This window comes from Pristis pectinata, chromosome 5 (genome assembly GCF_009764475.1).
Source record: "Pristis pectinata isolate sPriPec2 chromosome 5, sPriPec2.1.pri, whole genome shotgun sequence".
NCBI classification, from domain to species: Eukaryota; Metazoa; Chordata; class Chondrichthyes; order Rhinopristiformes; family Pristidae; genus Pristis; species Pristis pectinata.
This window is the reverse complement of record NC_067409.1, coordinates 9634690-9649926: the sequence shown is the minus strand read 5'-3', so window position 1 is coordinate 9649926 and position 15237 is coordinate 9634690. Positions and strand designations below refer to the sequence as shown.

General features: G+C 41.0%; 1 protein-coding gene across 1 annotated transcript in view; it reads right to left on the bottom strand.

Moving 5' to 3' along the window:
* LOC127570499 (obscurin-like) overlaps positions 1–15237 on the bottom strand; it is a 465385-nt gene that overhangs the window by 208649 nt on the left and 241499 nt on the right. Inside the window, exons 46-48 of the mRNA XM_052016136.1 lie at positions 13761–14027; positions 11583–11849; positions 3819–4085 (exon numbers count right to left, since the gene is read on the bottom strand). Of these exons, the coding sequence (XP_051872096.1) occupies positions 3819–4085; positions 11583–11849; positions 13761–14027 (801 nt within the window). The remainder of the gene's footprint in view (positions 1–3818; positions 4086–11582; positions 11850–13760; positions 14028–15237) is intronic.

Below are 15237 nucleotides of genomic sequence, written 5' to 3'. Positions count from 1 at the left end.
TATGAACAGATGACTGAGGGTTTGAGTCCTTATCTAAACAAAGTATTCCAACTGGATAAGATCAGTAAAGAAATCAGAACGAAATATATCATCAATGCTGAGTCTAATGGAATTTGGCCGCTAGATGATATTAAAAGGGCATGGGGGAAGATCCAGAGAATGCCTGAGGGAACCGGATAGACATTAGCAGTCTTATCACAACTAACAAAGAAAAAGTGTGTTCAGTTGCAAAGTTAGTACGGTAAAATCTACGAAAAATTTAAAGAAGATATGTGCATTAACTGGACAAGTGAAAAAGGAAAAGAAGAATTGTGACAAATTACAAGGTCAGCATGATAAACACTAAAAACCCTAAAGAGCAAATCTGTGCATTAACTGAACAAGTGAGAAAACAAAAGGATAAGTGTGATTGAGTCGAAATGAAGTGTACAAAGCTCAGAGACAAACTGAGACAGTGTGCTCAGAGGGGCGGCCCTGTCACTGATCCTTCCTCTTGAGATACACCCCCTACATCAGACAATAATGCAAAGCATTGCCTCTATCCAAAATTAGAGGAACTGCAGAACAAACATGACACTGATACAATAGCGACCTCTCTTGATTCAAGCGGTGATGACAATGATGAGGAAATAGGACTGGCATAAGACCATAAAACCACAAGACCGCAAGGCAATAAGACACAGGAGCAAAATTTGTCCATTCGGTCCTTTGAGTCTGCTCCGCCATTCAATCATGGCTGATTTATTTTTCCCTCTCAACCCCTTTCTCCCCGTAACCTTTGACGCCCTTACTAATCAAAAACCAATCAACTTCCACTTTAAATATACCCAATAACTTGGCCTCCATAGCTGTCTGTGGCAATGAATTCCACGAATTCACCACCTTCTGGCTAAAGAAATTCCTCCTCATCTCTGAACTAAGGGACGTCCTTCTATTCTGAAGCTGTGCCCTCTGATCATATTCATAAAGAAGCAGCCAAGATACATCAATCTGATGGGTGGGATTTCTTTGGATTCAATCAGCCCTAGGAAGTTGGCGTTACTCGATGTTACGAGTTGTAATGTTTGCTCTTGGGTGTCTTACTGTGGTTTACATCTCAATTATTTATATAATGGCCATCATCAATAGGACAATCAGCCTGAATATGACCTAGCTATACAAGTACCCCTTGATGTTTTCATAACTTAGGGTTCAATAAGTCTTATAGTCGATGCTGGTACCGCAAGGCTTTCTACCTCTGAATTTTCAGATATATTGATTCAAAATGTTGTATTTAGAATCAAAAGGGGAGGGGAACTGTTGGATTAGGGTTTGAATTGTTATTTTTCTTGTAGTTTTAACTTTCTTTTCGTTTGCTTATATGTTTGTATAATCATCTGTTTGTCTGTAAATTTTCAGTGGATTTTTAGTAAGTTGTAGCATAGTTGGTTCTGTACATCTGTGGTTTCTTTGTCTGTAAGCCTGAGATGTCATAGTAGCATAAATCAAGTTGTACTTGTTTACAGATGGCCCTTGTTGTTCACAGACTGTGCTTATCAGAGAAGACTCCCTTATCTAACCAGCTTGCAAATTAGTTTGCAGTATAAAGAGAGCGCAGGTTAGAACATAGAAAAACTACAGCACAATTCAGGCCCTTCGGCCCACAAAGCTGTGCTGAACATGTCCCTACCCTAGAAATTACTAGGCTTACCCATAGCCCTCTATTTTACTCAGCTCCATGTACCTACCTAACAGTCTCTTGAAAGACCCTATTGTATCAGCCTCCACCACCATTTCCGGCAGCCCATTCCACGCACTCACCACTCTCTGAGTAAAAAACTTACCCCTGACATCTCCTCTATATCTACTCCCCAGCACCTTAAACCTATGTCCTCTTGTGGCCACCAATTCAGCCCTGGGGAAAAGCCTCTGACTATCTACCCTATCAATACCGCTCATCATCTTATACACTTCTATCAGGTCCCCCCCACCCCCCCCCCCCCATCCTCCGTCTCTCCAAGGAGAAAAGGCCGAGTTCCCTCAACCTGCTTTCATAAGGCATGCTCCGCATTCCAGGCAGTATCCTTGTAAATCTCCTCTGCACCCTCTCTATGGCTTCCACATCTTTCCTGTAGTGAGGCGACCAGAACTGAGCACAATACTCCAAGTGGAGTCTGACCAGGGACCTATATAGCTGCAACAATACCTCACGGCTCTTAAATTCAATTCCCCGATTGATGAAGGACAATACACCATATGCCTTCTTAACCACAGAGTCAACCTGCGCAGCCGCTTTGAGCGTCCTATGGACTCGGACCCCAAGATCCCTCTGATCCTCCACACTGCCAAGAGTCCTACCATTAATACTATATTCCGCCAACATACTTGACCTACCAAAATGAACCACTTCACACTTATCTGGGTTGAACTGCATCTGCCACTTCTCAGCCCAACTCTGCATCCTATCTATGTCCCTCTGTAACCTCTGACAGCCCTCCAAACTATCCACAACACCCACAACCTTCGTGTTATCCACAAACTTACTAACCCACCCCTCCACTTCCTCATCCAGGTCGTTTATAAAAATCACAAAGAGTAAGGGTCCCAGTACAGATCGCTGAGGTACACCACTGGTCACTGACCTCCACTCAGAATACGGCCCTTCAACAACCACTCTTTGCCTTCTGTGGGCCAGCCAGTTCTGGATCGACACTGCAATGTCCCCTTGGATCCCATGTCTCCTCACCTTCTCCATAAGCCTCGCATGGGGTACCTTATCAAACGCCTTGTGAAATCCATATACACTACATCTACTGCTCTCCCTTCATTGATGTGCTTAGTCACATCCTCCTTTGTTACTTGCTCTCCTTGCTGCTCCTTACTGTTACAAGCTGATACTGCTTGGCCTGTACTTTGATGAACATCTAAATAAACAGCTATAACTGTAAGATCTGCGCCTCGGATGCAGGCATGGTAGTGTAGCAGTTAGCTCAATGTTATTACAGTGCGAGCAACCCGGGTTCAAATCTGGCCGCTGTCTGTAAGGAGTTTGTACGTTCTCCCTGTGACTGTGTGGGTTTGCTCCCACATTCCAAAGACGTACGGGTTAGGAAGTTGTGGGCATGCGACGTTGGCGCCAGAAGCGTGGTGATACTTGCAGGCTGCCCCCAGAACACTCTTCGCAAAAGATGCATTTCACTCTGTGTTTTGATGTACATGTGACTAATAAAGATATCTTATCTCATTCTTGACTTCTGAAGAACCTTCTGGACATCAGCTCTAGATCCAACGCTGGTTACCTTTTCATACTTCACCAAAAATTATCTTCATTACTATTGTACTAGGTAAATCTATAAACACTGGATTTTAATGTTAATTCAATTTTTTTTCTTTCTAGAGATCTTGCCTGACGTGCTAGGTATTTTTAGCATTATCTTTTGTTTTAGAATTTCAGCAATTGCTATGTTCTTTATCTTACAGTTGCAGCCATTTTTATTCTCTCATCTTTGATTATCTCCGTGTTTATATTTCTCCCACATATGTCAATTGCATTAACAAGCCTTCTTCATCCTCTGTCAGCTAGCAACATTTGTGTCACTCAGTCGATATTGGTCCCACCGTTTCACTCAACTCCTCTCCATCCTCAGCATTTTCAAAGAATGTTTGATTTTTAACTTTTCTCAGTCTGTTGAAGGCCATCAATTTGAAACGTTAACTATGTTGCTGCCCAAGCTGCTAATTATTTACAGAACTTTCTAAATTATTTTAGATTTCTAGGATCTGAACTTCTTTAGTTGTTCAGATTTTAAGTATTTTTTTCCACTGGTCTATTAACCTACCTTTCACAGTTATGGAAGCTGTAGTTTGCTGATCCCCAAAACAACAAGAGTACTCTCCGGCATCTACTGATTCCAAGTCATGAATCTGCAATATTTGTACACAACCTTCCTGTTTTATTTTGTACTTTTCATTTGGAGAGATCAATAGAGATCCTTTCCTCCACTTCACAGGCACTTTTGGTTTAGACAGTTCACAATGTAGGATTGCCATCCCATGCTCTTCAACTTCTTGGCTCTGAAGTCTTTTCTTCAAAATTATTGGTGCAACTGAAATAGAGCCAAAATAATTCATTTAATAGGTTTATCTGAAAAGTGTAGTCCTTCATCTGTACCCTAAGTTTAATTTGTATCCCTGTTTGGAACACTGTCAACCTTGCTTGGGATCATTTTATTTTAGGTGTACGGAGTTATTGGTTCAGTCTAAGGCTTAGGCTGCTGGGTTGGAGCATATGCCATATGGCATGTTATAGACTTACAAATAAATTAAATAATTATCTCCCCACACAATCACCAGACATTGTGCCTTCAAATGGTTCATTTGAGGCCTCATCCTTCAAAATCAATCCTTTATATGAAATATAAGATCCATATTCTTTCTGCACAACTTGAGTAACAGTCAATTAATTTTTTCCATGTATGACTAAAATTTGACAGAGTATTCTGAAAATAACATTCTGATTTCTACTGCATGTAAAACTTCAATTGAAAAGAAACTTATTTATTTTCAAATAATCACATTTTTCAATTTTTCATTCAATTTTTTTGGGATGCAGGTGTCACTCAGCTCTGGAGCACCTGGACAGTAAAGACACCTACATTAGACTATTGTTTATTGACTACAGCTCTGCCTTCAATACAATAATTCCAAGTAAGCTTGTCACCAAACTCCGAGACCTAGGACTCAACACCTCCCTCTGTAACTGGATCCTTGACTTTCTAACAAACAGACCGCAATCAGTGAGGATAGGCAGCAATACCTCCGGCACGATTATTCTCAACACTGGTGCCCCACAAGCTTGCATCCTCAGCCCTCTACTCTACTCCCTATACACTCATGACTGTGTGGCCAGATTCTGCTCTAACTCCATCTACAAGTTTGCAGATGATACCGCCGTTGTAGGTTGTATCTCAAACAGCGATGAGTCGGAGTACAGGAAGGAGATAGAGAGCTTAGTGGAATGGTGTCATGACAACAACCTTGCCCTCAATGTCAACAAAACTAAAGAGCTGGTCATTGACTTCAGGAAAGGGGGCAGTGTACATGCACCTGTCTACATCAATGGTGCTGAGGTCGAAAGGGTTGAGAGCTTCAAGTTCCTGGGAGTGATCATCACCAACAGCCTGTCCTGGTCAAATCACGTTGATGCCACGGCCAAGATAGCTCACCAGCGCCTCTACTTCCTCAGGAGGCTAAAGAAATTTGGTTTGTCCCCTTTGACTCTCACCAACTTTTACAGATGCACCACAGAAGCATCCTATCTGGATGTATCACAGCTTGGTACGGCAACTGCTCTGCCCAGGACCGCAAGAAGCTGCAGAGAGTGGTGGACACAGCCCAGTGCATTACGGACACCAGCCTCTCCTCCTTGGATTCTGTCTTTGCCTCTCATTTTCTTGGTGAAGAAGCCAGCATAATCAAAGACCCCACCCACCCGGGACATTCTCTCTTCTCTCCTCTTCCATCGGGTAGAAGATACAGGAGCCTGAAGGCACGTACCACCAGACTTAAGGATAGCTTCTACCCCACTGTGATAAGACTATTGAACAGTTCCTTTATATAATGGGATGGACTATGACCTCACAATCTACCTTGTTGTGACCTTGCACCTTATTGTACTGCACTTTCTCTGTAGCTGTGACACTTCACTCTGTACTGTTATTGTTTTTACCTGTACTACATCAATGCACTCTGTACTGACTCAATGTAACTGCACTTTGTAATGAATTGATCTCTATGATCGGTTTGTAAGACAAGCTTTTCACTGTACCTCAGTACAAGTGACAATAATAAACCAATACTGACCTTGTTGGCCATCCTAATTATACTTGAGAAGATGTGGTTGAAACACTTCTTGAATTGCTACAGTGCTGTTGGGTAGGGATTTCCAGAATTTAGACACGGCAATGATATATTTCAAAGTCAGGAAGGTGTGTGACTTGAGGTGAACCTGCAACTGAATAGTGTTCCTATCTGCCTGCTACTCATGTCGTTCTTGGTGGAAAAGGTCACAGGTTTGAGAAGTGCTGTCAAAGTAGCCTTGACAATTAATGTTGTGCATTTTGTAGATGGCATATACTGCAGTCAAGATACGACAGTGGAGGGAATGAATGTTTCGAGTGGATGTGGGGGGTACCAATCAAGCAGGCTACTTTGTCCTGAATTGTGTTGAGCTTGAGTATTGATGGAGTTGCACTCATCCAGGCATGTAACACCTGACTTATATCTTGCAGAGGATGGAAAGGCTTTGGATTGTCAGGAGTTAAGTCACTCATCACTGCAGCCACGTTATTTTTGTGCTGCTTCAGTTGAGTTTCAGGTTGATGGTGACACCTAGATGTTGATGGGGGTAGGGGGTCTTGACAATGATATGAATTGAATTCTTAGGATAGGGGGTTGGACTCTCCCTTGTTGGAGATGGCCATTCCCTGGCATTTGTTTAGTGTGAATGTGACTTGCCATTTTACTTTACAAGAATATGCAAGTATGAACAGTGGCCATGCAAGTAGATTAGGTGGTAAAGGCGGCATATGGCATGCTTAACTTCGTTGGTCGGGGCTTTGAATATAAGAGTAAGGAAGTCATATTACCAGCTATATGAAATGTTGGTTTGGCCACACTTGGAGTATTGTGTGCAATACTGGTTGCCCCATTACAAGTAGTATGTGGGCGTGAAGAAGAGGTTTACCAGGATGCTACCTGGATTAGAGGGTATGAGCTATGAGAGGTTGGACAAACCTGGGTTGTTTTCTCTGGAGTATTGGAGGCTGAGGGGAGACTTGATAGAAGTTTGTAAAATTATGAGTCAGAATCTTTTTCCCACGGTAGAAATGCTAGAGAACATACATTCAAGGTGAAGGGGGGGGGCGAAGTTTAAGGGAGATGTGCAGGGCAAGTTTTTTTTTTACAGAGAGAGTGGTAGGTGCCTGGAACAGGCTGTCGAAGATAGTGGTAAAAGCAGATATAACAGTGGTGGTTAAGAGGCTGTTAGATAGACACATGAATATGCAGAGATGGAGGGATATGATTCACGTACAGGCAAAAGAGCTGTAGTTTAATTCAGCATCATGTTCGGTGCAGACATCATGGGACGAAGGGCCTGTTCCTGTACCGTACTGTTCTATTTACTAAGGAGCTGTGAATGGAAAGGATCTTCAGCAAACATCCCCACATCTGACCCAATGAGGGAAGAAAGATTCTCGATGAAGGAGCTTAAGATGGTTGGGTCTAGGACACTGCCCTAAGGAACTTCTTAGCAACATCCTGATATTTGGTGCCAACCATGGAGTGCTTTCCCTTTGATACTCCAATTTTAACAGAATTTACTTATGACATTGAAGGAGGTCATTCATCCTATTGAGTCCATACTGGCTCCAAGCAGAGCAATCTCATGGATCCTTTTCACTCTCTTTTTTTCCCTTTAGTCCTGTAACAGCTTCTACCCCACTGTGATAAGACTATTGAACGATTCCCTTATACAATGAGATGGACTATGACCTCACGTTGTAACCTTGCACCTTATTGCACTGAACTTTCTCTGCAGCTGTGACACTTTACTCTGTACTGTTATTGTTTTTTTACCTGTACTACATCAATGCACTGTGTAATGAATTGACCTGTACGATCAGTTTGTAAGACAAGCTTTTCATTGTACCTTGGTACGTGACCATAATAAACCAATACCAATATTCTTTTCCACAATCCAACTAATTTCATCTTTCACTTTTTTTTAAACCATTAACCTACACCAAGCCACTTTACAGAAGCCAACTCAACTAACCTACTTGCATATCTTTTGGATATGGGAAGAAAATGGAGCATCCATTGAAAACCCATGCAGTTACAAGGAGAAACTCTGCACAAATTGCATCCAAAGTCAGAATCAAACCCAAGTCTTGGGAACTGTAAGGCAGTATTGCTATCTGCTTTTCCACCGTGCTGATCTTAATGCTACACTGTTAAATGCTGGCTTGATATCAAGGGAAGTCACTCTTGACTCACCTTAGAATTGAACTCTTTTAGTCCACCCTTGGTCCAAGGCCATGAGGTGGAGCTGAGTTTTCTCTCCAATCATTTTTTGGATGCACATAAGTCTGGAAAGGCCAGCATTTATTGCCCATCCTTTAAGTGACCCACCTATTTGAAGCATTGCAGTCTTTTTAATGCAGCAGTTATGATATAACTGATTGGCTTGCTGTGCCATTCTAGAGGGCAGTTAAGATTCAACCACATTGCCGTGGGCCTAGAAAACCTTACAGATAGGCTGGATAAGGACTAGAAGATTTCATCTTCTGAAGATCATTAGTGAACAAGAGGATTTTTTACAACAGCTACAATGGTGAGATCTGAACATGCATCTTTAAATGGTTGGTCTAGGTCCTTAAGTTACTAACACACCTATTAGTACTGTCAATGACAATATATATATCGATAACTGGTTCTCTCAATTAAAAAAGAAATGGAATGAAAATTCTCTATTTAAGGGCTAATTTAACAAACTAATGCCTTAGGAATAGATATAGGGAATAAAGTACTTAACAAATTCTTCTTTTGGCCTTTCAATACATCCTTTAACTGATTACTGGGTTAAAACGCATTAAAATACCACAAAACAATCTGGTAAAAGGGACTTTCAGATTTCAGAAGCACAAAGGTAAACCATGACTGTAAATGACATAACTTTCTTCCTCCTCCTTCTTTGGCAGTCTCATAGAATTCATCACTCCCTAGATATGAGGGATAAGTTTTTCCACATGGGTGGTGAATATCTGAAACAAGCTGCCACAGGAGGTAGTGCAGTCAGATACAATTTCAATGTTTAAAAGGCATGTGGACAATTCCTTGCATAGGAAATATATTGAGGGATATAGTCCTCACAATTTAAAAAAATGGCTCAAAAAATGGCTTTGTGAAGGGAAGATCTAGCCTCACTAGCCTGATAGGGTTCTGAGGAGGTGACCAGGAAGATTGATGAGGGTAGTGCAGTAGATGTGGTCTACATGGATTTTAGTAAGGCGTTTGACAAGGTTCCGCATGGTAGGCTTCTTCAGAAGGTCAGAGGCCAAGGGATCCAGGGAGACTTGGCCGTGTGGATTCAGAATTGGCTTGCCTGTAGAAAACAGAGGGTTGTGGTGGAGGGAGTGCATTCGGATTGGAGGGCTGTGACCAGTGGTGTCCCGCAGAGATCGGTTCTGGGACCTCTACTTTTTGTGATATTTATTAATGACTTAGATGAGGGGGTGGAAGGGTGGGTTAGCAAGTTTGCAGATGACACAAAGATCAATGGTGTTGTGGATAGTGTGGAGGGCTGTCGAAGCTTACAGAGGGATATTGATAGGATGCAAAACTGGGCTGACAAGTGGCAGATGGAGTTCAATCCGGAGAAGTGTGAGGTGGTACACTTTGGAAGGACAAACTCCAAGGCGGAATACAAGGTAAATGGCAGGATTCTGGGCAGTGTACAGGAGCAGAGGGATCTGGGGGTTCATATCCACAGATCCCTGAAAGTTGCCTCACAGGTGGATAGGGTAGTTAAGCTTATGGGATGTTTACTTTCATAAGCCGTGGGATCGAGTTTAAGAGCCGCGAAGTAATGATGCAGCTTTACAAAACTCTGGTTAGACCACACTCAGAGTACTGTGTCCAGTTCTGGTCTCCTCATTATAGGAAGGATATGGAGGTGTTGGAAAGGGTGCAGAGGAGATTTACCAGGATGCTGCCTGGATTAGAGAGTATAGATTATGAGGAGAGACCAAAGGAGCTAGGACTTTACTCATTGGAGAGGAGGAGGATCAGGGGAGACATGATAGAGGTGTACAAAATATTGAGAGGAATTGATAGAGTGGACAGCCAGCACCTCTTTCCCAGGGCACCAATGCTCAATACAAGAGGGCATGGCTTTAGTGTAATGGGTGGGAAGTTCAAGGGAGACGTCAGAGGGAGGTTTTTCACTCAGAGAGTGGTTGGTGCATGGAATGCGCTGCCTGAGGTGGTGGTGGAGGCTGATACGTTGGTCAAGTTCAAGTGATTGTTAGATAAGTGTATGGAGGAATTTAAGGTAGAGGGATACGTGGGAGGAAGGGGGTAGATAGTCTTAGGAGTGGTTTGAAGGTCAGCACAACATGGTGGGCTAAAGGGCCTGTACTGTTCTATGGTTTAAAAGGGCCCATTTTTGTGCTGCACGTTTCTATGATTCTATGAATTAAGGATGATTTGCTTCTACTCCAATTTGTGGGTTCTGAGGTGGCTAATGAGGCCAAAGATAAGGAACTAGGTGCCCGGTAGGACAGGCAGATAGATAGCTTGGGAGGTGGTTTGCTCCTTACATTGCCCACACCGAGCTTCCACATTCTCCTGATGCGTAGGTTACAAGTACTCAATGCCATTTCAAGTGCTCCTTCTCCATTTTGGGCAGTATGGGCCAGAGATTCCCAGGAATCAGTGAGGATTCTACATTTCTTCAAGAAGGGTTTGAGTACATCCTTGAATCTTCTCCTGTGTTGTCCACCTCATACTCTTTCCATGATAGAGCTGGTGTCAGGCATATAAAGGACATGGCCTGCCTAATATAGCTGACTGAATGTAACTAGGCCCTTGATGTTGGTGATTTTGACCTGGGAGAGGACATGACATGGTTCACTCGTCCTTCCAGTGAATTTGGAGGATTTTGTGGAAGCAGCATTAGTGGAATTTCCAGTGTCTTGAGATGCTTGCTGTAGGTAGCCCAGGTCTCAGAAGCCCAATAGGCCATGAGCTTTGTGCCAGGTCTTAAATATGGATCTTCAAAAAAATCTTTTCTTCAATCAAAGGATGTGCTGATTCATTGAAGGCAGTAGTGAATTTCATCATCGTTGTCCTTACCAATAGGTGGCTTCTGACATATGGGAATGGTCTACTTTTTCCAGGGGCCTCATCATTAACTTTTATTGTCAGAGGCCACTGTGGTACAGTGAGGGTAGGTTGGTGGGGACCTCTGTCTTTCAGATGGAGCAGACTGATGCTGCCTAGCCTGCTGAGGTCCTCCAGCATCAGAATGTTTTTCATCTGTCTTGCAGATGTTAAGCATGGGCCCATTCTTTCATATGCTTTAGTGAACGAGTCAAGAATGGCTTGAAGCTTGCCTTCCAAGCATGTGTAAATGCAAACATTGTCTCCATATTGTATCTCCACCACTGAGATTTGGAATTGTTTATTAAAAGCTCATAATGAAATCATAAATTATAATAACAAGAAAGTGATTCCAGTGCAACACTACATTAAATATTATAAACTGAAGTAAAATTGAACTAGTTATAAGACTGAAGAACTCAACTGACATTGGTTACAGCAGTATAGCTATACTGGTCAACTTGCAAATAACAGGTTTATTTTCTAATGACTATACATCAATACAATCATGTAAAACTATTAAATCAAGATGAACTAATAATTTTAAGTATAAAAATGCGATGAAAAGAACTAGACTGTTGAACAGTGAAGAGTCAATATACTCTTTGGATTGAACGCAATTTACTGCAAATCTCTTTAAATGATGAATTTTCTCTTACCATTAACTTTCAAGTAGCCATCAGTCTGCTGGTCCCCAGAATCACAGGTGTATTTAGCTGTATCTTCTGTATTCACATTGTGGATTGATAATTCAACAACTGCACCAACGTGTTTCATTTCATACTTGTCACTGGGATGAAGTATTTTAGATCCTTTTTTCCATTTTACCAGTGTACCAGATTTCGTAAGCTCACAATGAAATGTGACCAGATTACCCTCTTCAGCTTCCTCATTCTGTAACTCTTTTTTGAAGAGCACAGGTAATGCTGCAAAATTTGGAAAGACATTTAAGGGAAGTACTGAAATATTAGTTCTGAATAAATTAATTGCAACAAATCTATTTTATGGAAATGGATTTTGAAAAACAAAGGCAATACCTTGCAAAGGGTCTCTTCCCCTTGAGGAAATGGGGCTGAGGGGAGCCATAAAATTTTGAAAGATTTTAAAACACTGGAAACAGAAAGAATTTTTCTACTTGTGATGAAGAGCACAACTAGAGGCTATTAATTTAAGACAGTAACCAAGAAATCAAATAGGGAATATGGAAGAAACCTCTTCATCCAAAAAGTAGTGAAAATGTGAAGCTTGCTACCAGATGGACCAGTTGAAATAAATAACATGGATTTAGGGGAAAGCTGGATAAGCCTTTAAGGGGAAAAGAACAGGGCATTTGGCTGATAGATTTAAGTAAAAGACAGAAGACTGCAGTGAAGCGCAAACTGCAGATGCTGGAATCTGGAGTTAGAAAATGAGCTGCCGGAGGAACTCAGCGGATCAGGTGCCATCTATGGTGGGAAATGAATAGTTGTTTTGGGTCAAGACCCTTCATCTGGACTGAAAGAGTAGAGAGGAGATAGCCAGTATAAAAAGGTGTGGGGGAAGAAGGGTGGTAAGAGCTGGCAAGCAATAAGCTCTGTCCCACCAGTTGTCTGTGGAAATATGTTAATTAAATGGGGTCATCTTCTTGTAACTGCTCTGGGAATATAACAGACTCCTGTTGGTAACCTTACCTTCTTACTTGTTTGTTCACTTCAGGCAGACTCTTGAGTGATTAATATTTCTGAGGTATCACTTCAGCTTTGTTAACTTTCAAGTATTCTGGGACATTTAAACCTCGGTCACTTCCCTTTCAGTTTAACTATTAAACTTTTTATTTCTACATATTAATCATTTCTTACTTGAAAGATTTCCAAAAACCCTGTATTGTCTTCCCATCATCAGCCTAGCTATCTCCTTGTATGGCACAATAATTTACCCGCAATGTGAATGTATTTCATCTGAAACCACGTGCAGTTACCTTCAACAAATTAGGTCAACTATGTGATTTGTTTTTACCATAGCTCCCTAATGAAACAGGCCTCAAACACTGGGAGCAGATTTTCATCAGAGGCTTAATGCTTCTGTACCCCTTCCGTACCTGGATTGCAACTGGAAAGTCAAGGGCATTAAGCTTATAGTAAATTCTGGGTTTATCCTCCAAGCAATCACACTTCTCCAAAATCATTTTCCCATGATGATCTCTAATCCATAGAATCTTTCTCCACACATATGACTTTCTCCAAGTTTTTATCTGCTCTCAGTCATTTTTCCAGCATAAATCCTACCTCCTCCTGAATCAATCATCGCTTAAACTCAATGTCTAAACTTTTCCCCTCCATCTTGTTTCCCAATCACCTCTGCCACTAACCTACCCACCCCACTCCTATTTTTCCCCACCACAACCTCTACTTTATGCCACAATGGGTCACTGCTGATGAAAGGCCTTTGTGCAGTATTGTGGAGCAAGATTGGTTCTATTGCTTTATCAACTAAAGCATGGCAACCTTGAGGCCTTACATTACAAGCTCCCGCAATGCATCTCTTCAAATAGAGATTTCTGCTTAGTCTATCGAATAGCTAGGCAGTGCAGGTGACTAGGTCCCAATATCCATGACGACTATCATTTTCCCACATATAATAAAAAAAATCAATTCAATCAACATACTAGTAAAAATCTGAAAATATCAAACAGAAAGAAGATAAAGTTGACTGATATGGAAAAAGAAAAGAATGGATAACATTAAGTGCACAAGTGACTTGCAATTAAATATGAGGACATGAAGATGACGACTACCTGCAGCAGCAAAAAGAAAACACGGAAACAGTTGAATTCCATTATGAAATCTCATATATTTTACCTTTTACTTTCAAATGAGCTGTTGATTGTTTATCCCCAGAATCACAAGTGTAGTCACCCGCATCTTCTGGTTCCACATCATGGATTAACAATTCAATGATGGGACCTTGCTGTTTCATTTCATATTTTCCACATGGCACTAGTGCCATTGATCCCTTTCGCCATTCCACTGCAGTATCAGCTTTAGTAAGCTCACAGCATAGTTTGGCTGAACCACCCTCTTCAGCTTCCACATTCTGAAGTTCTTGTTTGAAAAGTACTGGTAAAGCTGAGAAACATTAATTTATTGGATCAATGATTAAATCATTTATAGTACTCATCTTTACAAGTTTTTGTTTCATTGGACACAAGATACATTCTGACTGCATTAATATTTCTTTGGAATAAACCTGTTCTTATGTCCAAGGGGAACACAAAAATTAATCTCGTGTTTCCAATGGGGAACATACACAGAATACAGAGTGAAGAAAAAGAATTACAGTATTACTTGCCCAATAAGAATCCTTGCCAATAATAAATGATTATAGAATTATGCTAAATAGGCTTCCTCTATTTTAATTATTCTAGCAACATATGCTGTATTTTCAGATCCTGTTGTGAAGCTGTTCAAGATGAACAAAAATAATTTTTCCTAATATACAAAAAAGTGGCTTAATCAAGCATTTAAAACCGTTTTAATTGATTTCCTTTCATGAGCCATTTATGAAAACATAAGAACCTCCAATACAGCATTCAGTTTTGTTTGTGCAAAATTATTCTACATTTTGATTTAATTCACGTTTGAAGATATCCCACAGATCAAATATCATGACTTACTCAGTATGCAATCTATGGAAGGCAGTACCGAGTTATATGAGATAGAGCACCATTCCCATGGGAGTTTGTCTTAATAAGATAGAAGGGATGGGGTGATGGTTTAAATTTAACAAATACAAATGCTCTCTGGAGGTCCAATGAATTATCAAGGTCCATGTAATATTTTATTCAGGTTAACATTTGCAGAGGCATGAAAACAAAGGGGTGGGGGATAAATGGTGTTAGAAAGGAGATAGCCAGCAGTATCTTGGATGTTCCATTGATGTAGACTGGCAAGGTATATAACATTATGGAATAATGAAGATGAGAGGTATCAAAAGTAGAGGTGAAAATATAGCAATAAATGAGACAAGGGTCACATTACTAACGTGAAAATAGATGCTAATAGTGACAGTATACAAATGTCCAAAGCTCACCTCAGGGTGAAAAATGGAATCGAAGTCACAAGAAATCTAGTTCCCTTTTAGACTGATTCTAAGCTCAGGAATGAAGTTGAATATTAGGCAAAGGAGCTTGTGATAGAGATCAAAGATCTCAGTTTTTTTGTATTTCACAGTTGAAATTTCTGGTCTTTTGGAGGCTGGACAAGCAGTCTAACAATTTAGAAGTAGTGGATGAGTCAGAGAGTGTGAAGTTGTCTATAAATTGAGACACAAGATACT